The 26,881-nt window shown below is 40.2% G+C and overlaps 2 protein-coding genes across 6 annotated transcripts in view; both read right to left on the reverse strand.

Annotated features, from left to right (window-relative positions):
* NR2C1 (nuclear receptor subfamily 2 group C member 1) overlaps positions 1-2,864 on the reverse strand; it is a 47,260-nt gene extending 44,396 nt beyond the window's left edge. For 2 of the 5 annotated variants that reach the window (XM_077783565.1, XM_077783563.1), the window contains exon 1: positions 2,752-2,862. The gene's annotated coding sequence lies outside the window, so the exon portion shown is untranslated. Of the gene's footprint in view, positions 1-2,117; positions 2,311-2,751 lie in introns of those variants that run through there. The other 3 variants (XM_077783564.1, XM_021527977.2, XM_021527976.2) reach the window with 3 other exon arrangements.
* Positions 2,865-6,053: 3,189 nt separating this feature from the next.
* The window catches only part of FGD6 (FYVE, RhoGEF and PH domain containing 6), a 70,965-nt gene continuing 50,137 nt past the window's right edge, over positions 6,054-26,881 (reverse strand). Inside the window, exons 12-21 of the mRNA XM_021527974.3 lie at positions 26,730-26,798; positions 25,142-25,225; positions 23,920-23,999; positions 19,277-19,379; positions 18,653-18,799; positions 17,710-17,812; positions 15,700-15,827; positions 14,057-14,185; positions 11,670-11,818; positions 6,054-9,144 (exon numbers count right to left, since the gene is read on the reverse strand). Coding sequence (XP_021383649.2) covers positions 9,108-9,144; positions 11,670-11,818; positions 14,057-14,185; positions 15,700-15,827; positions 17,710-17,812; positions 18,653-18,799; positions 19,277-19,379; positions 23,920-23,999; positions 25,142-25,225; positions 26,730-26,798 — 1,029 coding nt within the window. The 3' untranslated portion in view covers positions 6,054-9,107. The remainder of the gene's footprint in view (positions 9,145-11,669; positions 11,819-14,056; positions 14,186-15,699; positions 15,828-17,709; positions 17,813-18,652; positions 18,800-19,276; positions 19,380-23,919; positions 24,000-25,141; positions 25,226-26,729; positions 26,799-26,881) is intronic.

The raw sequence follows: 26,881 nt of genomic DNA on the forward strand, positions 1-26,881 counted from the left end.
CCTGTGGGTAACCCTCCCCAGCAGATTACTGCTTTTTCACAGGGGATGTTAAACCCACCACAGGCCTGAGGGCTCCCTGATCGCCATCAGCCAAAACAACTCATGCTAGCAAAGGTTACTATTAAAAGTGCTTAAGCCAGCACGGCTGCTGAAGCAGGACAGACACACACCCTGTACCAGCTGCAGCACCTGCCAGCTGAGAGCCACACTTCATCCACCAGCAGAACAAACATGGACAAGTTAAGATGCTGCACCATTCCAGTCCTTACATAAAACTCCTCATTTAACTAAGAGGTACTTCTTTTTTTAAGGTATTTTTGACCCAAAGATTAGACACAAATTACTTTCTTTAGGGAGACTGCTTTCCTTCACAAACTCCAAGGAAACTCCAGCAAATTCACTGGCCGCACAAACTTTAATTACATACTATAATAAGCACACAATAAATTAAAGCAAAAATTGAGTATAAGCACAGGTTCCCTGTGCCAACCTTACTATTGTAAATATGAGACTTCACATTATGGATCAAAGTCAGTTTTCACTGGACTACCACATTAGCTATAAGTATTCTGTAGTTGTATTTCACAGGTGAGCTATACAACTGCATGCTATAAAATCAGTAGGGTTTTGGTTTTGGCTCCCTGCACACCTGTCTGCTTTCCCTGACCTTTAATAACAATACAATCATTAAATAATTAATGTTGAAAGGTACTTCTGGAGACCATCCGGTTCAATCCCCTTTTCCCCAAAACAATGTCAGCTTCAGAGTTACACATGTTGCTTAGGGCTTGAGCTTCCTAGATGACGAACTTCAAACTGAAAAATTAAGGCAGGCTTTAAAAAAGCACCAGAACCATGAAAACCACAAACAAAAAAAACCCTCTTATCCCACAATCTAGTTTGGGATATAACTATTCTTAAAAGATATCAGAACTCCCATGAAATTTGTTCCCTTCAAGAGTACATTTCACAAGAAAATACATCCAGTAAGAAAAACAGAAATATTAGTAATAATTGAGGAGAAGAGTTAAAGCTAGCTAATTTATCTACTCTGAGTTTCTTTCTGTAATAAGCATCTTGATTTGTTGCAGAATGCAGCAGACGTAGCAAGTGGTGCCCAACCATTCAGAGCAGGGCACAAGAAGTGCAGAAGCAGCTGAGGACTGCACACCCCTCTGGGTGACCTCAGTTACCTTCCCCGTATTATCACACACGTGCACACATACAGCCGAGCACCATCACATGAAAATACTTAGTCCTGTGATAAGAGAGGTTCAGCAATATCTCCAGAGAAAGAGCTACAGAGAGAAGCAGGCAAACATTTCACAGACCTTAAGATTTCACTCAAACAAGTGTCCCTAAGTAAAATTGTACAGCAAGGAGCAACCCATGGGCTAAATGCTCTATTGGACATCTCATGTCACAGCTGCCAACCATGGACTAAAGGGGGTGGGAAAAATATTCATGGAATTGTTTTCAGAAAAATAACTTACAGAAAAAGCCATACAAAATTAGAAAGAGTCTAATGAACACTGTCTGAACTGGCACAGAAATTGTGATTTCCCACCGATCAGATACTGACGAAAACTGTCTGAACTGGCACAGAAATTGTGATGTTTTCCCACCAATCAGATACTTCTACTTATATAACGCTGATTCCAAAACCAGGAAGATGTCCTATAGAAAACAACTTCAGTTTTTTTCCCCATCTTATTTTTCCATGACAAGTGTGGATGCGGCTCTTTTGGCTATACCACTTTCCCAAGTCCACTCTGCTTCAAATCAGAGATTTCACATAAGAATGAATGCCTAACTTGATTTTTCAAAATTCATGTCCGCACACTCATTTTTCAGTGAAACTTGTATCAAGACTTTCCCCCCCCCTCTTCTGTTGTGCAAGTTCATCTGCTCAACACATGGCATCTCTATTCCCTCCACAATCTGGAAATGTAACTGGAATTCGCATTCTGGGGAATGAGGCCGTGCTTTTTACACTTAAAGCAACAAACGGCAACAAAGAAAAAATAGAGACTCCACAAAGCCCGCAGCTTACAAGAAATTCTCTACCCAACGATAATAAGGAACAGAGACAGGGTCATCTGACCCAATAATAATACCGCGTGCTGCTCAGAACATACTGTCTAAACCCAAATAAAACCGGAGAGCCGCCAGGGATGTACACAAGAGGAGGGAACGGCGGGGCGACGCCGTGGGCAGGCAAAGAGCGGCGGGGGGGTTCGGGGAAGCCCAGGGTCACCCCCGGGAATGCTGAGGAGCAGGGCTCGGGGGAGGGAGATGCGCCGAGGCCGGCGATAGCGCAGCGCCGGCCCTCCGCCCGCAGCTCTCCCCGCCGCCGCGGCTGCCCTGCCCGGCGGTGCGCGGCGCCGCCCCCGCCCGGCGCCCCGCACAAAATGGCTGCGCGGGGCCGGCCCGGCCCGGGGCGGCATCGCCCGCCGCCGCCGCCTGCCCGCGCGGCTCCCCTGCCCGGCTCCCGCGGGGAGCGGCGGGCGGCGCCGCCCGGATGCGGGGCGGCGGGACGCGCAAGCGGTTCCTGTAGGTGAAAGGTCGGGGGGCGCGGGGCCGCCCGGGGCCGGGCCGGGCCCCGGGGCGGGGCGGGCGCGCTCCGCCGCACGTTCCGCAGCGGTGGCGGCCGGGAGCCGCGCGGCCCGCACCGCTCCCGCGCGGCCGCCCCCGCTCCCCGTGCTCCCGCCGCCGGGGGAGCCCGTCGGCTGCCGGGGGTCTCCCTCTCACCTGGCGGGCCCGGTGGCCGGTCCGGCGGGTCTCTGGCTGCCGTGCGGCTCCGGCTCCCGGGGGTCAGAGTTCGCGACCCCGCCTCCGCCGCCGCTCGACCCCGCCCCGCCGCGGGCTCTGCGCCTGCGCCCGGGCGCGCGGCGGCGGGGGCGGGGCCGTGGGCAGCGGGCGCTAACGGGAGCGGCCGGGCCCCGGGAGCGCGGGGTCACCGCCCGTGGACGGAGCCCTGGGCAGCGGGCGCTAACGGGAGCGGGCCGGGACGGAGCCCTGGGCAGCGGGCGCTAACGGGAGCGGGCCGGGCCCCGGGAGCGCGGGGTCACCGCCCGTGGACGGAGCCCTGGGCAGCGGGCGCTAACGGGAGCGGGCCGGGAGCGCGGGGTCACCGCCCGTGGACGGAGCCCTGGGCAGCGGGCGCTAACGGGAGCGGGCCGGGAGCGCGGGGTCACCGCCCGTGGACGGAGCCCTGGGATCGCCCGGTCCCGCCAGCCCTGCTGCCGCTGTAACCCCGAACCACGCCACCCGCCTCCAGATCCAGGCGTCTTAAAACGCCTCCGGGCACGGTGACTCCGACGTCCCTGGGCAGCCTATTCCAGTCCGCGATCATCCTAACGGAAAAAAGATTTTTTTCTAATTTGGAAATCTCTGCTGGGACTGCTTATAGCCCCTTTAGTTTTGTCACTGCAGACATGGTAGAAGAGACCAGTCCCTCACCTTACTATACCCTTCTTACAGGTAGTTGTGAGAGAGCCATGGGGCCCCCCTAAGCCTCCTTTTCTCGAGATAAACAAACCCAGCTCCCTCAAGCCTTCCTCACTAAACATGTTTCCAAGAACCTTCACGAGCCTTGCCGGCCACCTCTGGATGCTCCTTTTTAGAGTGAGGGATCCAAAACTCAACACAGTTCTTGCCCATTGAGTAGAGAGCACAAGTCTCCAAACCCCCACTGCAGTTCCCTGCAGAGTAATGGGACCAAGCAGTGTTGAATGTCACAGATGCACAGAATTTGGGCTTTGGGAAGCTTGGTGGGCTTTCCCGGCTGAGGCAGAGCCCTAGAAAGGTTGGCAGATTTGGCAGATCGGGTTTGAAACGTGCAGCATGATGGAAGCACACGCAGTGCCTTGCACAGTCACTGTAGCAGTAACACCAGCTGAGTGAAAGAGCTGTGCTTTGCCTGCATGGCAAGTTCCAGCCTTAAATGTCAAGAGTGCCCTGAACAGCTCTTGGGAAGGCAATGGCCTGGCTGCCAATGAGTGCATGCTCCTGCTGGGGCAGTGCCAAAACTTGCCAGGAACAACTTGCTGCTGCTCTGGCTCTGTCTCAACATCTGTTTGGACCAAAGTTGTGTTAGCTACTTACTTAGTTTATGCTAATTATTTTAAATTACCTTGATTTTAAGTAAGAGTTTTATACTTAAAGTACAGCCTTTCCCTTCTTCCTTTTTCATCTGTTCAATGAAGACGGTCTAGCTGTGGTTGGAGATCAGCAGCAACTTCATTATTTAGGTCACTGGGGCTCTATGTACAATTTTATGATCTGAAAATCATTTAGACCATTTAGTACAATTTCTACTGAATCAAATGACGTAAGTATCAACATCTGAGCAGCAGTAATAGGAAAAAAAATCCAAAGAATACAAGTAAATTTATGTGTTAACATTAATAAATTATGCACACTCTTGTCAATTCCTTTACTCTTTTCCTCCCACTCCCAGTCCCACGGCTGCACTTGAATCTATCAATCCTAGCTCAAGATCACTAGCTCAGTCAGTACTTGCAAGCATCGTATTTTGCTTTTTGATCAAAGACATTCTCAAACACCAAATGCAAATGAACTCAGTGAAGAATTTTTAAGGCAGAAAAATTAACTTGCTAAGCAATTCCTTTAAGTGTCAAATGTTGCAGCACTCTCAATTTATAGTACTTGTCACTTCCCAAACTAGCTTGAGCTGCACATCCACTTTCTAAGTGATGGAGCTTAGCGCAGTTTATCAAATGCCAAGTAATTTGCACCAAATCTTATTTGAGCCAAGTATTCTGATATTCTCAGTACAACAGAAATGTCACTGTAACCTGTAAAATGTACTTTCTTTTTTTTAGCAAGTGACCCAATTCATACTTAATCTGTATGCGAAGGCATGCCTCTGTAGCTGTGTCAGCCAGGATTGTAAGACATACATCCCTATCAAAAACACACAGAGAAGCAAAACTTTTTTTGCTATTACTGCAAGTTTTCAAAAAGCTGCTTTCAAACATATATAAGGAGGCAGCATAACTAACCTGACAGAAAAATCTCTCCCTTACATGCCCTGCTAAAATACTTACAGAATTAAAGAATCATTCAGGTTGGAAAATACCTCTAAAATAATAATTGAGTCCAACTTTTAGCCCAGCAACTGCTAAGTCCACCACTTAAACCATGTCTCAAAGCGCCACATCTGCACATCTTTTCAATACCCCCAGGGATGGCGAGTCCTCCAGTTTCCAAGGCAGTCTGAGCCAGTTTTTGGCAACCCTTCAGATGAAGAGTTTCTCCTAGTATCTAATCTAAATCTCCCCTTTTGCAACTTGGAGCCATTTCCTATTGTCCTGTTCCTTGTTATTTGAGAGAAGAAGCTGAGCACGTGGCTGCAACCTCCTTTCAGGTGCTTGAAGAGATCAGTAAGGTCTCCCCGAGCCTCCTTTTCTCCAGACTAAACGCCCCCAGTTCCCTCAGCCGCTCCTCATCAGAGAGCATTGCTTGTGCTCCAGACCCTTCCCCAGCCCCACTGCCCTTCTCTGGACATCCTCCAGCACCTCGGAGTCTTTCTTGCAGCGAGGGGCCCAGATCTGAACATGACATTTGAGGCATGGCCGCACCAGTGCTGAGTACATGGGGACAATCACTGCCCTGCTCCTGCTGCCCACACTATTACTGATGCAGGCCAGGATGCCATTGGCCTTCTTGGCACAGCTCAATTTCAGCTGCTGTTGACCAGCACCCCGAGGTCCTTTTCCAGACACTATGCCTGCCCCAAGTCTGCTGGGGTTGTTCTGATGCATGTGCAGAGCCAAGGCAAACAGAAGCTGTGATTCAGGCATACTTGACTGATACGGCAGAACTACATTTTGCAAAAGGATTTATTAATAAATTAATTATTACCCTTAAATTGACCTTCACATAGACTTAACCCCCTTAATTCTTTGGAGTGATTTTTAAAGTAAGACTGATGTGCAGGTAAATGGCAACAAATTCTGCTGTTTGAAAATCGTTTAGCACACAAATTACAGAATACATAAAACCTGAAAATATTAAAGGACTCAGACTCAAATAATGTGAATTTATTTATACAAAAATGATGAATATCCACAAGAATATTTACAACTTTAAACTGTTTTCAGTTACAAAATAAAAATTCTATTCTTCCATTTAGACAGTATGATTTAGGATTGCTCCAAATAAAAGACTATTTGGATGGCAAATAGGGGACAGCAGTTACAGCAAACAAATGCACTGAATGCGTCTTTCCAGACATCTCTTTTCATTATGATGTAATAAACATAGCTGAGTAATTCAGTTTCCATGCCCAAAATATTTAGTAAAATGTGTTCCACAGTTGCTCAGATTGTTTCAAGTCCTTTGGGCACGCAGTTTTAAGCTAAAGAGAATTCAAGATCCTAGAAGCTTTAATTTATCTATGAATAAAAATGTTGGAACTAATATTCAATGCTAATGTTTGTCTCATACTCTACTAACCAATCTTAAATTGATTACAAACTACAGAGTTTTATAAGAAGAGGTAGCAGGTGTCTAAAAACTTCTGATCTTGTTTTAGTGTTTTAGCCAAATCAAGATGTGAATATTTTACTTTTGATGGTAATGAATCAAATTGGGAGGTGAACTGTAGAAATAGGGCAAGTTTGAAAAGCAACCATCTGAAAATGTTATGAAAATGCTTCTGTTGTGGGTTCTTCATATGACACAAAGCATTAATGCAAGAGTGAGAAGAAGAAATATTCAAACACATTTACAAAGACAATTTATTTCACATAGAATGTGACTGCAATATGCATGCTACTGTTTATAAGGCTCTGTTCCAATCTATTTATGTCACAATTTTTTTGATTGATCAACCACTTCTGGAAAAAGTCCTCTGATTTCCACAGAACACTTTAAACTATTTTCTCCCTCTGCACCAAATCTTCTAGAGGTAGTTTGACACCACACGAAGTAGAACTTGGGCACCTTAGTCAGAGTGTTTTGACTTTTATTGCTCTGTTTTGCAGCAGAGAAAGTATCAAAGCATAAACTGAAATTGTTAGCTTGCTCCTAGCCAAATTTCTGATTCATTTGCTGCTTCATGACTTGCCATCTTTGTTGGTGTGCAGTTCCTATGAAAATATGAAGAAGCTCTTCCCTTTGATACTATAAACTGGAAGATACACATCACCCCTATGTTATTTTGATACCAGTTTTGTTTTGGATACACTAAAAATCATGTCAGAAATCACCCTGAAGAGACATGGTAATAATTCACTTAGCTTCAGCCAGCAGTTGTTTTTGAAAATTAAGTAAAAACCCTTTGTATATAACAAAAGTATTCATTTAGCACAATTGTATTACAATAAAAGAGAATAAAGGCTTTGATCAGACTTCTACTGCATTTCCAACACTATCTGGTCAAACCTCTAGCAGTCCTGAGGGAAGTCAAATCTACAGCCTTAAGTCCCTGATTCATAAGATACTCTACTGAAATGCTGGAAGTCAATGAAATTTCTTGTATAGTTAATAGTAAGAATTCAACTTCCAAGCCCACTACTAACTTTAGAGAAGCTCTTGGACCTGACCTTGAGGTATATTGAGGGAATAAGTGAATTTGGGTTTGTGTTTTCATTCTTGGCCTTTTTGTGATAAATATTAACTATTCTACCATCTATTCTCTTTCTGCTGTGAGGCTACAGAATAGATATTAATGTGGAATTCAAACTATTAATTAAAAGTTGATTGCTCTTAATTTTGTTACCACTAGTTTGATTCAGGGACTATAATGAGTGTTTCATACAGTAAAATTAACAGAGTCCATTGCATATGAAATAAAAATGGCTTCCTTTCACGTGGGTTTCATAGCTCTTGTTCCATTTAAGCTATTAACATTGTTAAGCTATTAACAGTGTTAACATTTTTAAAAAGTTAAATAGAATAAATGCACCAGAATCATCAGTATTTCTTAATGAGGTATACCAATGATTATCTTTAAAAAAAAACCCCAAAAGCCTAACACCTAAAGCTGAATTCTGTTTTGAAGTGTCAAACAGAACAAATCATACTGTAAACAAAAGGTATTTCAAAGAATGGTATGTATTTTCAATGACTTCTGCACTAAAAAAGCTCTGTTGTCTTGGTATGGCAATTCCAGTTTGAACATAATACTTAAATATACAATAGTTTTAAAATTTTCAGAGAGTAGGGTGCACGTATTTGTTTACTGATCTTTGAACAATAGTTTATACAACACAGTGCTTCATATTGGATACAGAACTCATTTGAAATTAAGTTCTGAAACAACTAAGATCTCATCTTTGATTATCAAAAATGTATTTTTACTCTGCTTTGAATTATTACTGGAAACATATAAAGATAATTCATCCTGTAATTGCTGGAAGAGAACTCATTTAGTCTCTTTGGCATCTGTAGTATTGTAACAGCTCTGGTGGCTTATCCTTGTAATTGTAAACTGTTTTAAAAATATTTTTCCCTTTTCTATTTCTTAATAATTGAACCATATTTTGTTTTTCTGACACAGAATTTGTTGTACTGTTTTAATGTACTGGTATGCAAGATTTCAACTGCCACTCAAGGAAAGGAGCATCAATATCAGACAACTTCTCATAAAGGAGCTTACATAGTCAACAAAGATCCCAAATCTGTGAAATTCCTATACCAGTCTGTTCTTGCTAAATTGCAAAGTGAAAATCGGGAACTCAAGAATCTATACACAAATTATGAGGAAATGTGCAACTGCAACAAATCTGTTTTGTGGTTTTTTTTTTTTAAATAAAGTATAAAGTTTATGAATCTGTTGACTAACAATCTGCCATTCTGAGGACACTTTGGACTTCAATGCACAAATAATTCTTCCCATTTAAGTAAACACTGGAATTTAATAAATAACACATTTTTTATCAACACAGAAATACATACAATTCTTTAGAAAAATATTATTTTACACTAAAAATGCAACAACTCCTAATCCTGACAAATATACAATTTTGTATAGGTTGTGATGGCAGGATTCTCTTTCTTTGAACAGTTGCTGTAGTCTGTTTTCTGACCATCCTTAGATAGTTTCCTTTAAACTTGCAGACACAATGCTGACACTGCTATAATACAGTGCCTTCTTGAAAAGCTTCTATCCACCTGTTAGAAAATTAAACATGGTTAGGAAGTAGTCGGTAAAAGAATAAATCTCAGTGCTGTCACTAGCTACAGATTCACACAAGAAGTAACATCATACTTCCACCACCAGTTGGTCTGTGAGTGCAAATACCAAAATCTATCCAATGAGTTCAAACATACAAAGCTGCCTGGTACAAGGCCATCCAACAGAAGCTTTTTTCTGTACCTCTCCCATACTGAAGTTACATGCGTGAAGAACCGGTGAAGCTGGGAAATCAAATGCTCAAAAAGTAGGCTATGCCAAGGTTCTGCATACCTTTAAAGCCCCCCAACACTCCCATTTCTTTTTCACTGCAAACATCATTTGGGAGGAATCAGGACACTGCTGTACCTGAGGCAGCCATCTGCATAACCCATGCTCTCTGCTTCTGTAGCAGGTAAAAGCCAAGGACTAGTGGGGCTGAGGGAGGAGGTCTCATGGCATATGGAAAGGCAGGGAAGGGCAAAGAGGGCACAGGGGGAAGTCCCAAACAGCTGATCCAAGTTTTCTCAAACTGGAAATCCAAAGTTAATATTCAGATACTTTTATTCCCTATAGTTGTGGTTTCTTTTCCTGCTTGGTTAGGAAGGTAAAGAAACATCCTCAGCTTCTCAAGGATGCAAAAATTAATCTTCCTGAAGCACTCCAATGGTACAGAACAAATAATTCTGTTTTCTGAGTGAGAGCTGAACTGTGTATATGTAAAGCCAAGAGGTCCACATAATGAACATTTTTTTCCTGAGTGGAAATCTTGGAAGAACTGAATGAAACAAAGACTGTAATTATCTTTATCATGGAAATTCAAACTGTCTTGGTATTCACCAGGTACCTAAACATTAGTCACAGATGCTGGCTCTTCCTTGCCCTGAGCATTTAATTTTGTAACTGTGTGCATATTCTTTGAATTTAAGCTTTAGGCATGAACATATTAATCACGTATTAGTACTCACTCATGTCTGCACACACAGCTCAAAACTTACTTTTTTGTAATATTTTTAGTATTTTCTACTGCCGTGTATAAATTAAAAACAACTAAAGTAGAATACAAATGCAAAAAAAAAAAAAATCACAAACAGCTTAAGCATTGAACACAGCTTTGGAATTTAAAACCACATTGAAAATTAACCATCTGTTAAAATTTATTACTGCACTTAGACAACTACATCAGATATTTCTTTGTTCCTATCAGGAAAAAATAGTGTCCACTGATGCAAACAGGCCAATAGCATATTTTTGTTTTTCCTTTTAGGACTGTAAAAGCAGCATTTATTCCAAAGGTTCAGCATAAAATCTCCAAAGGATATTAAATACTTGGAGAAAGCTTGAAATTCAAAGTACTTAATGTTATTCCTAACCTCAGTAAAATACACTATGTCCAAATTTCAAGTTTTCTTCTGATGAGAAAAGCCATTGTCTGAGTAGGAAAATAAACCTATTGAATGCCTGGGGTTTTTTTTAGTTTGTTTTATATAGTACAAATGAGGACACAGGGGAAACAACAGGATAGTATCTTAATTAACAAAGAAATCTTTATGCACATCTGCACAAAATACTCACAAAAATCAAATAAAGACTTCCAGATTTTCTTCTGTAGAGAAGTGTCATTAAGCACGTTCTCAGCTATTCAAAATTGCCTGTTGTATTTGTTTTTAGAATGTTCCTATTTGCAGAAAACTAAACCTGCATCCATTTGAATGTTTAAGTACTAATAATGGACATGTAAATGCATCAAATCTATTTAATAATGTAAAATTCATTTGGGGAAACTGCAATGAAACCACTCAGACAAGATAGGCAAGTAAGGAAGATAGCTTACATGTATTTCTTCTGTGCTCATTTCTAGTTTACTTTATGAATCATGTGATTAATGTTTCCTATTGATCAATGACCAAGCTTTCAGATTATTTCACATGAAACCAAAACAACACATAGCTTGATAAATATGACTCCAAGTTCAGACATTAATTAGACATGAAATTAATCAGCTTGTGTGAATGCTCTTTGAATGCAAGCTTTTGGTCTGAGTGCATGCCTAGGTGCTCATGGGCATCAGCTCACACACTTCAAACCTTGGCCCTCAAGTTTTAGTGTTTGCTTTATTTTTCACTGCCATGCTATTGATTAACTAATATGAATGGGTAAAATTGAAAAAAAGGAGCATATCCGTTAATTCTTAAAAACATTTTCTGGATTTATCCAAAGGTAACATTCAATTTTCACTTGAGTAGACTAGGCTGAGAGGAATCGGCGAGGAAAAAGAAAGATTTCTTTTTTTATCTTTGACTTTCTCATTCTACACTCAGTCTTTTATAGAAGAGAATCTGCTTCCTTCATTTCAGAAGCCCTAATAAAACCAGAACCTTGTGTTTAAGCAATTTAAAACTTCCATTTACTTATTACATAATACGGATCTTTTATACATATGCTTTATGTGTGAATATTAACATTCACCACTTCTAAATTTTCTAGAAATATGTAACAGAAATTAATTCAAATAGTTTCTTACTTTTGAGCTGAATGGGGATCATCTGCCTTGAATATGTAAAATAAAGTGTTTTTGTGCAGTAAATGGAACACTCTAGACTCTGAGTTTTCACCTTTTACTTCACTAACTGTGAATCCGAGTAAAGGCTGGCTCTCTAATGCTGCCACATCCTATGTAACAGGGAAAAAAAGAAAAAAATACAAAATTAGTTTGTAAGGCATACTAAGGCATGCATTTAAACTTCATACACCATACCACTGCAGCAGACAATAGAACAAATTGTTATAAACATACACACACAGAATACTGCTTTTTTATATTCTGCAGGCATGAGTCAGGAGACAGGAAATAAAACCTCACAGACTTCAACATTGCTGGTCGTGTTTTTATTTCCCTGATAACATCTCCCTTGGCTTTCACTGCCTGGTCCCATCATTGTGCCTGGCAAGGACTTCTTGTATCACAGATCAGCCACCACCTGGCAGCAGACCAGAGGCCCATCAGGCCCAGTGCCTTCTCCAGCAAGCTCAGAAGTCAAGTGGGATGCTATTAACTGCAACCTGTGTTCTCAAGCACCAAAGTCAAGATCCAAATCTTTAAATGGCTAAACTTATCTCACTTTCTTTTTCTGGAAATAAACAGGATAGGGGAAAACAAGCTCCTGAGTGTTCACTAATAGTTGACTAGAAAAGACCCTTCCTCATTTACCTCAGTTACCTTTTTTTTATTACTCTTGTCTTTTTATTAATGAATACAATACACAGAATTATTAGAAAGAAAAAAAAAGTATTTTTTATCCTGTGCAAGTTCCAAAACAGTGGAAGGCATTGCAGGCAAGGTTCTGCAATGCTTATGAACAGAAGAAAAAAAAAAATTACCTAACTCCCCAAAATGTACATAAACACTGACACATCAGGTGAAGACTTTGGTAATTGCCTCTTCAGTGAAACAAATGTGTCCTGTGACAGCAGCATCTCTTGATATTGGAAAAGAGTCATGTAAAGCTGAGTAATCTGTTTTACTATCTCAGGTCTTCATACCACTAACAGGTGATTTCTTTACCATTGATCTTTCTATCAATTGGAACAAATATAAGTAGCCCAAGTGGCCAAGGCAACACTGCACCTTCCCTTTAGACTCTCTAAATAATGTCTCCTGCAATGGCTCACCAAGATGAAAACTAAGGACAGATATACATCAGTTTAAGAAAATAGGGAGAGTTAATTTTGTGATTGTGAACTGCAAACTGAAGCTGCTCTGTAAAGTTGATATCTCAGAGGAACAAAAGCAAAAGAAAATTTAAGGTGACTGTCACAGATTTTACTCTTTTTTTACCTCTGCCAAAGTTTCCTTTGCAAAGGCCAGAAGAGATGCAATGCTCTTAAATGATTTTCTAATTTATGTAAAAGTATTTGTTTTCTTCATACTCATTTAAGCTGTTTTTTAACTACTTAGGTTGGATTTTATTTTTAGTGTTGCCAATGCTGTAGTGGAAACAACATCACAGGTTTTAGACACAATTCCAAAGTTCTAAAATAATGGTTGGCAGAAACAACCCAGGAACAAATCTTAGCACAAACCAGGAAATAACTAGAGTGGGGGTGGTGTGAAGAAGTATAATTCTTTACATGGCCAGGGTAGGTCGGGCCTTATATTTTGAAAGAAAGTGAGGGATAGCAATACCTTAAAACAGATGCTTTGGATATTTTGCTCTTGAAAGCTACTAGAAAACTATAACAAACAGTAAAAAACCTGAAGCCCAAGATCAATACATCCATATATGTTACAAAACATTCTAAGAATATTCTAAGATGCAATAAAATACATCCTCAGGACATGTTGGAATATCATATATATGTACCATATATACATATATGTTAGAGATTATTCCACACTGCAATAGGACTATACATTCTAAATAAAAAAAGCAAATGCCATTACATAATATGTATTTCTTTTATATCAAATAACAACTCCAGGCTGAAGACAACAGTTTCAGGACAAGAGATATTAGTTTACTCCTTTTGTAAGCATTCAAAATACCTTATGGAACAAGATAGTTCAAGATGCTTTTATAATGTTGCCTTTGCCACTAGTACATTAGTACTGTGATGCATGCAAACAGATCCCACACGTACTCAACTGATTCAGAAAATACCTACAACTGAGCAATGATGTGCATTGGAGAGGTACTTAAAACTAGATCTGAAATCAGAAACAGCATAGCTACATCAATATATTATGGTGTTATGGTATCAAGCTCACTGGGCCTTTTCAAAATACTGCATCACAATCAGATGAAATAGTGTAAGGTGATCTAATTTTATTTTTACATCATAAGAATAAATAACTTTGTTACAAAGACAGTATTATCATTGATATTTAGTTTCTAATACGTAGTCTCTTACCTCACTAGCAGCATATGTGTATAGCACCTTATTTTTTATAACAAACCACAGGTGTTTCCATGGTTTCTTACTGCCCTTAGATCTGTGTAGGTAGCCACTCATTGTAGAGTCTTCTGTATTTGCTGAAACCTGAAGAGGGGGGAAAAAAAAAAATCAACAAACCCTAAAAAGACTTCACAGTACAGTTTTTTGGGTTTTTTTTAAGAGCTTTCCAGAGCCCTGCCTGTCAGAGACTGAAATTCTTACCCAATCTCAGGTTAATGTTGCTATAGTGGATGAAAGAAAAATTAATTTGCTTGCTACTGTCTATCTGATCTGGAAGAGAGGTTTCCAGTAAATGAAGGTTGGAACTTAAGCTGGATACAACAGGACAAGAGAGAGCTGAAATGCTGAGGAAAACATATAGCTGGAGAACACAGATTCCTATTTAAGAAGAATCACTGAATCAGAGTAGGCTTGAAGCCCCATCTAGTCTGGTCTTGAACACTTTCAGGGATGGAGAGTCCACAACCACTTTTTGGATAACCTGTTCCAGTTCCTCACCACCCTTATAGTAAGGAATTCTTCCCGGTATCTAATCTAAACCTAACCTAAACCCTTCTTCACCTTATGAAGGTGAAGGGTCCCCCTTGTCCTATCACTACATGCCCTTGTAAAAAGTCCCTCTCCAGCTTTCTTGTAGGACCCTCTTCTAGTACTGGAAGGCTGCTCCACAATCTCCCTGGAGCCTTCTCTTCTCCAGACTGAACAATCCCAAGTCTCTCAGCCTGTTCTATTAGGAGAGGTGCTCCAGCCCTCCCTCAACTTAGTAGTCCTCCTCTGGACTCATTCCAGCAGGTCCATGTCCATGGTTGGGGACCCCAGAGTTATACTGCAAGTGGGGTCTCACCAGAGCACAGCAGAGGGGCAGATCCCCTTCCTCACCCTGCTGGCCATGCTGCTTTGGATGCAGCCCAGGACACAGTTGGTTTTCTGGGCTGCAAGTGCAAATTGCCGACTTATGTCAATCTTTTCACCCACAAACAGCCCCAGATCTTTCTCCCCAGGGCTGGCATCAATCCATTCTCCACTCAACCTGTATTTATACTTGGGATTTCCTTGACAAACATGCAGGACTTTTCCGCTTGGGCTTGTGGAATTTTGTGAGGTTCACATAGACCCATCTCTCATGCTTATCCAGGTCCCTCTGGATGGAATCTCTTCCCTCCAGTGTGTGGACTGCAACACACATCTTGGTGTCATCAACAAACCTGCTGAAAAATCATTTCCTCCCATTCCCAAGACCTAAGTATGGTTACTCCACTTTTTCTAATCATAAACCAAGAACTGAGTTGCTGTAGGAGTCTTGCCACTGACTGTTGGTACAGTGATAAATCAAAATTCAGGGAAACACAGGAAAGCAAGAAAGAAATTACAATTTTAAGTCTAGCTCTGAATCACAATCTCACAGGTGTTTATGCAGTTTACACAGTGCTTCATAGTTCATGTTCCTGCCTACTTAAAACTAAGGCCCAAACCTCAGAGACACATTTTGACTTTTGATTCTAGTTAAGATGATTAAAATAAGGATTTTTTTCTCCACTCTTGATATATTGCTAATATAATACCAAGAAGGTACCACTTTTGACCAATAAAACACTTACTTCTTTGAGGGCAGCAGGAATTTTTTTCTGCTTTCTTCCAGAGGGAATACTTTGTAATACTGTAGACAAGGCACTTGATGGAGATTTATGGTTGACTGGGGATCCACTCTTAGGAGTGCACTGGTTATCTAAAATACACAGGATGAACATATTGACTTCATGTCATAGATGACTAAACACAGGCAATTAATTCCTGGACATTTTTTGTTAAAAACAGCTGGTATTTTTATTCAGATTACAGGGTTACAATAGTAATATCTAATCAGTTTAAATTCAGCACTGAATTAACTTTTCAGTGTTATCATCAACACTATGTGTTAGAATCCTCAAAATCACAATCATACTTAAAAAACTACAAGTTTAAAGCTAAACAAATTGGTCTTGTTTGTTTTCAAAGTCTGTTTCCTGGGTGTTGAATTGCCTTTGCTCATAAAGAGGGTGAAAATTACATCTTAAAAATCACAGCAAATTTTTACAGCTGTCCTCTACAGTTTCTGGACTTTATCTCTATTTTTCAATTCTCTACATCTGTTAACTTCTCAACCTTATTCAATAGGAATTTTCCTCTTCCAGCACACAAACACTTCTGGACATTCCCATCTCCCAGCATATGCTGTCTTTCTTCACTGCCACAGGTAGTTACTCATCTCTCTTGCAACACTTCACCTCTTCAAAACTCCTTTTTCTAGCAACACCCACCACTTTTTTTTACAGCTGCAGTTGGAATGAGTAGTTTTATAAAGTCTACTTCTAGAGTTGGCCCTGAACTCGGTGAGGCTCTGAGACAATGAGAAGAGCAGGAGAGCAATGTGATTGCCAGCTGTAGTGCACCTGCTCCCCAGCTCTTTTCCCAGCTTCAGGCAGCTGCAATTGCCTGCAGCACAGCAGCCTCTAGTGCCCAGTGCAGACACCCGCAGGTGGTTCAGACAGTGCTTTCCCATCCTGGATGATCCATGCTGCTTTCCGCATCCCCACTATAAATGTCAGCCCCAGCATGCTGGAATCCAGAGCTTTAGCATTTCACTGAGCATCACAGATTTCCTGATACCCTAGAAAGCTTGTGTTGCACTGGAGCCTCTGCCGAGGGAAGGGGACCAGAAAGCTCTTTCAGTCTGTTTACAGCTCATTTGTGTACTTTATAAGCGACTATTTTGACTTAGTTCACAGCAAGTCTTGTGAGATGGGACTGGATTCCCACCTCACTAGGAGGTGCTTTCATTGATTTTACACTTGTTTCTGCAGAATGATATGAAGCTTCTTCAAAGAGATGTACTAGACTTTCTCAGGATGAGGACACTGACCCTGGATCTCATCTTTAAGCAAGTGTTATTACCATTAGGCTATCCAGCCATTGCTTTCCACTAGGCATCACATTCTCTGAAACTGTTCCAGTGAAAACTGTTCTAGCTGTGGTGTTTTATTTTGAATTCCGTATTGCCAGTGTTCAGTAGGCAATGAACTGAGGTACAAATATGCCAAATTCTTCAATACCATATGAGCTGAGTGAGTGGCTTGAGGTCAGTTTATAGACCTGAAGAGACTTGGCTTCAGAAAGATTAAGGCCTGTGTCTCTACAGAGCTCCAGTACTTAAGCCATCTCAGCAGCTTAGCTGGCAAAAATGAAGTTTACAGACATACAAGTTACAGAGTGTAAAAGTACACGTGAACCCCTGGGAGGTCAGGATAAACTGCAAGGACTCTAATGTACACTTGTACCCTGTGATTAATGGAAAGCAATGTAACACTTGTTACCTCAACAGGAAAGCAACATCAGCTACATGTTATTACCATGGGGTAAAGACACATCTTTCTGGAAGAAAGAGCCAATGTATTGCAAATTCATTTCCTAACTTGCTCCACAGAAGCTTGTTTGGCTTAGAATCTCAGGTGCCTATCACGTTTCAGGCACAAGCAGAATTAAGCACTTGAACCCAGCAGTAAAGATGAGGCACACCTATACCACGTTATAAAGGCCACAAAAGTAAGACAGTTTGTGAAGGTTTTCTTTACCTTGCTTTTGTAGCTCCCTGAAGCAGTGATCACATACTCTAGCTGGCTGGTTTTTCATATAGTCTAAGCCATGTTTGTTTGATGAACAAGCTTGACAGACAATCTGGAAACAAGACAGAAACAAATAAAAGCATTATTTTACATTATGTGCACCTGTAAATCACCAAATAACCAAAGACATTCACTTCAGCACTTTTAAGCACATAAAAACCTGAAATAGGCATTATTTTACAGTGCAAATGTTTTAAGATCTCGGCTTTTTCCTGTGTCTTTATGCTCAACATGCTGTACTTTCCTCCTCTAAACGATAAAAATTTAAGTGTTTAAAAAAAACCTCAGTGAATTAGGAGTCAATAAGCCAATGTTAATGATCCATTAAAAATAGAACAAGCCTACTGTGTAACTGAACCATTTTGATCACAAATTTTTTGAAATAGCTAATGCTATCGATGGTTTCTTTACAATTCAGATGTCTCAACTGCATTGTATTCTAATTTTATATTCCCACTGGATTAAAAGAGGAAAGATAAAAGTTTATTAGATATATCTTTCATAAGTGTAAATATAAAAAAAGGTTGGTAGTAACTTAAAATCAAAAATCAGTATTCATCTTACAAAAATTAGTGAGGAAGATACATCTTCATTTCAGCTAACATTTGTGGGTACTGTGTAATTGCAAAATAACCATGAATAGCACTCCGGAATACAAAATAACTAACATGTAGCATGTTGAAGTTTGAATACTGATCTGTCATAACACCTGTCCAAAAAACCCAAACCCCAGCTCCCAAACCACCCACCCCAACATGCTGTTTCTAACCCACATAATTGTGTCATACTACAGGGCTGCTTAGAAGAGTAGTTGGGGTGATAAGGCTCCACCTGAATGTCACACAAGGAATCTGAATGACCAGCTGAAAAGATAATCACAAAATCACCCAACCTTCCCACAGGCCCTGCAGTGGTGCCTCCTCCATGTCAGTGTGAATTCACTCGTACAGATCATGCACATCGTGGCTCTCGTGTCAGGGATCCAGATGGGAGCCTTTGATCCCAGAGGACTATCTTCTTCCAGTTTCTCTGCATCTGCCTGAGAGAACAACATCATTACATTCAGTGAGGGAACGTAAAACTAATATTCATCAGTGATTATATGATAATGCTAATGGTGTTGAATAGCCTTCTCATTGTCATGGTCTTAAATGTTATCTACTATTTCATCAGTGACCATTATAATGCAATCCTGACAACAGAGATGAATTTAATGAATTTCGAGCTTTACCAGCCTACTTGGATCAATAGCGGCTTTATTTTAAAACCTTTTCATTTCATCTTTCTGTGTGCAAGGCTGCAAAGAGAACTGTGAAAGCTGATTTGGGTTTCTTTGAAGAAAATAATTTTAAATGTATGAAGTAGGTAACACTATGAAATATTCTGTTCCACCATCTGTTCAATTATTTACCATCCTGCTTTATCATTTGTCATGGAGTACCTCATTTCTCTAAACACCTGTCAGAAAATTTTATATTCAAAAAGGGAACAAATCAACAATAATGGTGGGATATACCTCTTCAAGACTTTTGCTTGGATTAAATGTGATTCTCTTTTTTGTATATTCTTCAATCGACTTGGAGATAGCTTCTAACCACTCATCTCTTTCTGTAGCAGAACTGTTGGAGTAAAAACCCACAAAAGCAATTTATTATTATTAACATTCTAAAAAGCAAGTGTTGATAAGAATTCCACTAGCTTTACTGCACTTTGGAGTAACTCTCCTGCAACTTCAGTTTATAAAACATCTACAACTCCTATGGCAATTGGCATTATTTTTTAACCTTTTGCATGGTATTAGTTATTTATGTTGAGTAATACTAAAAAAGATTTGTCTATTGTCATGTGGATTTCCTCCTTCCCTTTCCTCCTTCCAAAATCCCTGTGATTCTTTCAAGGCTTCTCTGTCATTGCTTCTCCCTCCTCCCCAGACCCTTGAAAAGCCTGAATAATACTTGTTTAAATGATGCTCCTAGAACAAAGGCATGGGCCTTTCATCATGAAGGCAACCTGAAATTTCAGCAAGCCTTTTTTCACCCCACTTCCTTCTATCTCAAGAGTACAGCTTGTTACATCCAGTCCTATGAATCTGCAAGCTTCTGTTATATAAAGCCACACTGACTCTTCTCCTGCCTTGTTTTCCTGTTTGCTTCTACCAGGTCATGCTACTTTCAAATAATATTTTTTTTCCCAAAACGTTTCCATTGGATGATCTAACTCAAAGAGACAGACAGGTAAGCTTAGTCCATCTCTTTATCCCACAGCTGGTGGTGAATCACTAACCAAGTGCAAGGAAAGCATAATGCTGAAGTGGCACGGCACAGCCAACGCACCTCCTCTGTCCATGGGCACAACTCCATCTTCACAAATTTGTGCTGTTCCTGCTGCAAAGGGCAGCCTACTATCCTTTCTCCCAGCCACTAGATCTTATTTTGACTTTTGTGTCACATACAGTTATGCAGCAGGCTGGATTGGGAAACAAATCCATATTAAAGCAAGCCATCAACCTGCCCTTCCTCTGGATCAATTTACCAACTAAATTACCATCACACAGCTGAAAAACTACTTGTGCCAGAACACAGAGAAGGCTCTGAGGAAGGATGAAGCAGTTTTGTAGCAGAGGAAGAGCTAGATTGTTTAAGATGCCATGCCAGCTTAAAAAGGGTTTCTAAAATTTAAACAAGAATCCACTCCCAACATTTTTTCTATTCCCCACTTTTTAATTGCTATTGAATACATTAATTTGTTTAAACCAAGGACTTGAACACAAATATATAGAAAGGAAAGTTGGGGAAGAGGTAAGCAATGACTTACACAAATAAGGTGCCTAATGCCAATTATTATTTAAGGGTTTTGTAGGTGAATTTAGAAGTTTTTCTCATCTTTGTACCTTTAAGGAAAATATTTTGAATGAAGGGTTTGAATGGGATGAAACAGAGTACTATACAGAATAAGAGAGGACAAATTGACTAAACACACAGAAAGCCTGTGAGGCATAAGCAAAAGAAAAAAGGTCTAGCACACACAGCAACAAAATCAGAACAAAAGGAGAGGAAATAAGATACATGCAAGGTCAAAGCAATGCATTAGTGTCTGTCCCAACATCTCACATTCTGAGTGGAACATTTTGTTCAGTCTATTTACCTTTGTTTCCTCATCCAGAAAGAACAACTGGTCTGCATTAACTACGAAATATTCAGAACTCTAATCAACTCCTTTGGTTTTTTCAAAATCTGATTACATTTAATTAGATTTCTGTAACTATATTAGTTAATTAACTTGAAAGATGGCACAGGTTTTGGAGATTACGCACCACCACCATCCCCATCATGTGGGGACTGCTCCATATGCAGTGGCTTGCACAATGAGCTACAGGCTTACACCCTTGTATTTCACCAGGAACCTCATGCTTGCTAACGTTGCTAGTGGTAGCCTTTAGAATAGTTTACAATCTTCAGAATGGAAGAGCAAAGGTGGTGCCACTGGCAATGGAATTGATGCAATGGTTTTCTGCAGCAAAATCGGCAGTGTCTTCTGCTGTCACTCCAGCCCTCCCCCACAGCTACCCAGCCGTACTTCTTCCCCTGCTGCAGGTCCACGCTTTGTTGCATCCTTACAAAAGTGATTTTGTTTACTAAAATAGCAGGAGTTTCTTGGCTTCTTTAAACATTATTATTTCTATTTATTTAAGATTTAACATCACAGTGGAAAGCCTCAAATAGACTACAGAAAACCCCAGCAATGGCTACTACTGGCAAATGCATGTGCTGGGGGCACACATCCAGCTGCTGAACAGCTCAGTGGCCCCAGGAGGGCACTGGGGAAGCGTGTACCTCTTCCAGGATCAGAGCCTTAGGGCACCTCTCCCAGCTGAGCCAGTCTTGCCTGACCAACCTTAGGTAGGACAGGAAGAGATGCAGCTCTATCTGCCTGGGGTAGCTCTTCATCAGCCTTACTCAGGGGCCAGACCATGTCAGGCTGCCATGACTGCTGTTGCCAGGACCAAAGCTTTACTTCTGTACAGTGCTGTATCATGCAGATGCACTAACTTGTTTTTCTGATGAAGAGATTTCTAGTACACTACTGCATTGTGCTATGAGAAACAATTCACATTCCTACAGATATCCCAGGAAAACTGAAACCTCAGCCCAGACTAGATAAAGCAGAATACTGATGCAGTCAGTAAAACTAAACCTTGAAGTGACAGACTCTTGTCTAGGTATTAATCTATATTTCTGTAATTAACTGGTCTGCTTTTTATTACTAGCAATTTTTCATCACCTTAATTTTTCACTTCCTTGTCTCTGCTCCCAGGATAATTTCAGAATCTCTTCTTTGGTGCACACTCCACACAATGCTTATTATTTGAAAAAGTCTATGGATGTGAAATTTGCCTCCAGTCTTTAAGACTAATTTGAACCGTTTTGAAATTAAGATTTTTTTTTTTTTACCATATAGGACCTGACGAGCTGTTAGAATGAGGCATCATGCAAAAGAAGATGTAGCCTGGGTTGACAAGATGTGAATTCTCTACATATTTAGAATATTTACCAATAGGAACAACATAGTTGATTGGGAAAAATATATGCAGGCACCTGTTGCTGGTAGTGTTTTTAAATTGCTTCCCTCCTGCACCACAACAGGCCAGTTCTGGTAACAGACAGAAAGCAATCTGAAAACTGTCATTTACATCTGGAGCCTCCAGCCTTCTTCATGCCACACAAATGCAACTCCTCTCTGACCCTGCTAACTTAGGACTCCTGCACAAGCATGCCTCCCAGCAAGTATAAAAATAACAGAGTTGAATGCTTCCAAAGATGCAACATCAAAAACACTAAAACAAAAAACTAAAAAACAAAACCAAACAAAAAAACCCAACCCCCCCCCCAAAAAAAAAAAAAAAAAAAAAAAAAGAAAAGAAAAACAACAACAACAACAAAATTGTAGCAGCCTCAGTGGGCAATATGAGGTTAATTCCAGCAATTTCAAGGTTAAGACAAAAGTATGTCACAAACTATGCCTATGCCAAATTTGATGAACATGTTATATATAGAGGTTTTCCCCTATGGACCAGCACACCTTTCCCAGGAGTTGCTTTTACTCTACCACTTAATCAGTTCATCAAAAAGACTAATCTATCCTGTTTTGTGGAAAATAGGTAGCTTGTATGTTAAGACGATAACATTTTCAGAAGTTCCAATTATTCTTTTGCATTTTTTTAGAACAAGTGAATTAGAAATAAAACACTGTTTCAAGCCAAGCAGAGATAAATCCTCATTGCCTGCTGTCATCCCCTGAATGCCTTCATGTGTCTATGTGACATCGAGTCACCAAGGCACCTAAACAGCACAGAGCTGTTCATATTACACTGGAGCAGAACCATACCCTAAACTATGAAATACATTGTTTTTCCCCAGTGTGCAGAAGGTCTATAAAAAACGTTTAAATTTGTTGAAGAAATACAGAATTACCCCTTCAAGTGTGTTGTTATAAGTAGCTACTGCTCTGACAATTGAGTTACTTCCTTTGGCTTCTTTGACAATGTTAACTTTGGTCTACCCTCAGCTAAAGATACTGCTATCTTTCTGCATTTTCATGTCAGTGTTTACAAGGTCACACAAAAAGCAACAGTCTGCTTTTGCTCAGCTTTGCTAAATAAAAGAGAAAACATGTCTTTCTTCATTGGTATCAGCACTGTCACAAATGTCAGAACACATAAAACTTCAACTCAAGCACCATAAAAAAAAAACAACAATCCACAAAAACAGGCCTTTGCTAAAGGCATCTCAGTGAAGGTGACCAGAGCTGGCTTAGTGACCACATAACCTTTTGCCGTTACTTAGATAACTTGGTAACACAGAGCCTATCAGTAATTTTAGAAGAGCAAAAAATACTGAAAAACAAAGCCTAAAATTAAGTAAATTGAAACCCTCTCAAGAAAAGGCAGTGCAAGAGTAGTATTTCGATTTAGTTGGAAATTTCAGAAGGTGTAGCTAAGGTGAAAAAGAGGAACCAAACAATGGTTTTATTCACTCTGATTTACTGATTTCCTCTATTCTGTAACTTTTCATCACATTAAGTGCAAAAGAAGCTCTAAAAAGCTTGTGTAGCCTGTTTGAAAATACAGTTTTAAAATCACTGTTTATTTCAAAGATTTACCTTGCTGAAAGAATGAAGGATCTCTCTACGCTTTCAATGTTCAGTTCATTCTGATATGCTTCCTGGGTTGGCTTCTTAACCTTCAGCCGAGAGAGAAAACTTCACATTCAAACTGAAATGTTACATTTGTCGTTGCTTTAATTTTAATTCCTGTAAAATCTCTTACATTTTTATTGCAGAAAGGGAACACTGAAGAGAAAATACTCAGAAACAGGAAATCATATACCAGTCCAGAGGGCCCAGCTACACTAAGATTACATGCAGCCCATCCTTTCATTTCACTGGCCCTCATACAAACACTGAGATGTACAGGGGAATAAAGCTCATGAGCTGTCAGACACCTTCCACACAGGCCCAGTCATGTTGCCTCGAGCACCTCCTGCAACTGGACAAAAAAAGACACTACTGCTGCTGCAGGATGAGATGTAGCCCACTGGTGTACCCCAGAGTGGGCAAGGGCTGCACACTACCCTGGTCATCCTTCTGAGCTACTAAATTTCCAACTTAAGGGGGATTAAAAATCAAGACTAAGTGTGAGCCACTGCAAGACATCTGCTGGCAAAAGAGATTTTGTAGCTCTGCTTACAAAACTTTGGACCTGAGTGCCAGAGCTGCACTGCAACTTGATTTGGTGATTTTTTCTGACAGGACTGGAGACAATGATTCCCAAGGCAACGATTTGTTGTTCCCATTAACTGTCATGTCAGCGACTGAGTCATTATATGGCCTGCATGTCCCTCATCCTTACCCAGAGGGGCTCAAGGCTTAACTTAGATGCTTTTCACAAGGGCTCAGGAAGAAAAGCCTTATCTTTCCTCACAGTTAGCAAATCTATAAACCAGAGACAACTGATCCACCAGGATCTTATCAGGCAAAGATGCCTAATCTCTGGGTGTCAGCAATAAAAAGCAGTTAAAAGGCAAAAGTGAGGCAGTCTAAACAAAATACAATACAAAAAATTAGTAGGCAGACTATTGCAGAGTAGGACAACACAGGGTGAAATGCAGCCAAGATAATCCTGTGGCAACAGAATACTTAGGGAAACCCAGAGAGCAATCGCACAGGCCACATTATGCAAAAAACATTAAGCTGTAGGATTGTTCTGGAACAATATAAGCATATTTAATATCTCCTGCCAACAGTAAACACAGTTGCTTTTTAAAATTTGAAGGCTTGAGTTTAGGTAGATTTGGAAAAAGGCTCACTTTAACAAGTGACTCACCTTCATTCCAGCCAACGACAGCATGTTGTTGAGTTTATACATCCCTGACTGAACTGGAGTAGTATACAACAGGGCATCATTGAACTGTAACACAGAATGCTTTTTAATTACTAAAGTTTGTTAAAAGACATATAATTTCAGATGGATTTTACTGGAAATACAGAACTCCTACAGTACTGAGATAACTGTCCAGAAGTGTATCCTCTACTTCCTATTATTCCACTTAGAAACCAAGAAACATTTTCATGTATGAATTTAGATAACAATAGGTATCTATTTATACCCTCCTTGTGTAAATATACATTTGGCAAATGAGTAAACAGTGCACAGATGTCAAAAAACAAGCTGTCAAAAGGGACAAAAATGTTCCGTGTGTACACAGGTATAAAATATAGCAAGCTACTTTAAAATTCAAACAAATTCAAACAAATCAAAGCAATCCAGAAACTAGGAGACAGCGGAATGGATTATTTGTAAGGACAAACTTAACCGTACCTTGTGAATTTTACCAGTTTAAAGTGCACCTACTGTTTATTTCTTGTTCTTCCAGACTTGGATTTTTTCAATGCATTTACTGAACAGTAACTAAGATTTTTTTATTTTCTGTGTTGTTCAAGACATGGATCCAAGCTTCATTTACTACACATAAACAAATACCAAAACCTGAAGTATCTCTTAAGTTTTTGCTATGTGATTCTTTTCAAAACAACCAAATGTTTCAAATTATTACTAAACCTTTACAAAATGATAAATGGAAAAATCACTGGTCTAATGGTATGAATGCTAGCCTGTACCATTTAAATCTATGAAAAACCCCAAACCAAACAAACCCCTTGCCCCATAAAACAAAACAGAGAAAATCCAAGATAGAGACACTGAAATTAGCAATATCTGGTTTGTGAAGCTTGAGATAGCACCACATTTTTGAGAGTATTTCTATAATTGGTATAATACACTCTGCAGGACTGCCTAGGGAAGTATTTCTTCATATTACGGTAACTACAAGACAGGATTCAGCCAGGACTGGGGAGCAATAATGCCATAAATTACAGGATAACAGCTCTTTGCTGTCTAAATAGAAGAGATAAACAAAAGGTTCAAGTGGAAACAGAAACTTCAGAGATGCACAGAAGTTTCAAAACAAAGCAGTAGCAGAGACAGGAAAATAACCCAGTACTTAACTTCCACCCCGTGCTCTGCTCAGGATGCACGTGGGCTCCTGGAAGGGGAAGGAGAGAGGAGGAGGGAGACGGGAGGAAGGAAAGGAGGGAGGGAAGGGTGCAGTAGCAGTGACAAGAGTTGTAGGTTTTAAGCTCTGGTACAGCTAAGAGGGATGGAGTAACTGTGCTACCTTCTGCAGTACCACAGATAATGTCTTCTGAAAGCTCTCAGATTTTAAATAAGCATTGTTCAAAATAGTACACTTTAGTGAGAAATTATTTTCCATTAAAATTAGAATATATGCCACAGATAATATCTCTACCTTAGAACTGACTGAATAGGCAGTTATTAGTGTTTGCAGTGTAATGTTTTAACCACTAAAAACTACACTAGGATAAGGCACATAGTAACATACATAGCATCTTACCAGAAAAAACATTCTTGGCTGCATGACTTTCCGTGATAGCTTCATCAGTGTTCCCTCTTTCAAAAAGACCTAGTAAATTAAAACAAGAAATGCAAAACCTAGCTTTTTAGGGCACAAGCCATGCAAATGCGTTGACTTTTTTATAACTATTA

This window comes from Lonchura striata, chromosome 5 (assembly GCF_046129695.1).
Source record: "Lonchura striata isolate bLonStr1 chromosome 5, bLonStr1.mat, whole genome shotgun sequence".
Taxonomy (NCBI): Eukaryota; Metazoa; Chordata; class Aves; order Passeriformes; family Estrildidae; genus Lonchura; species Lonchura striata.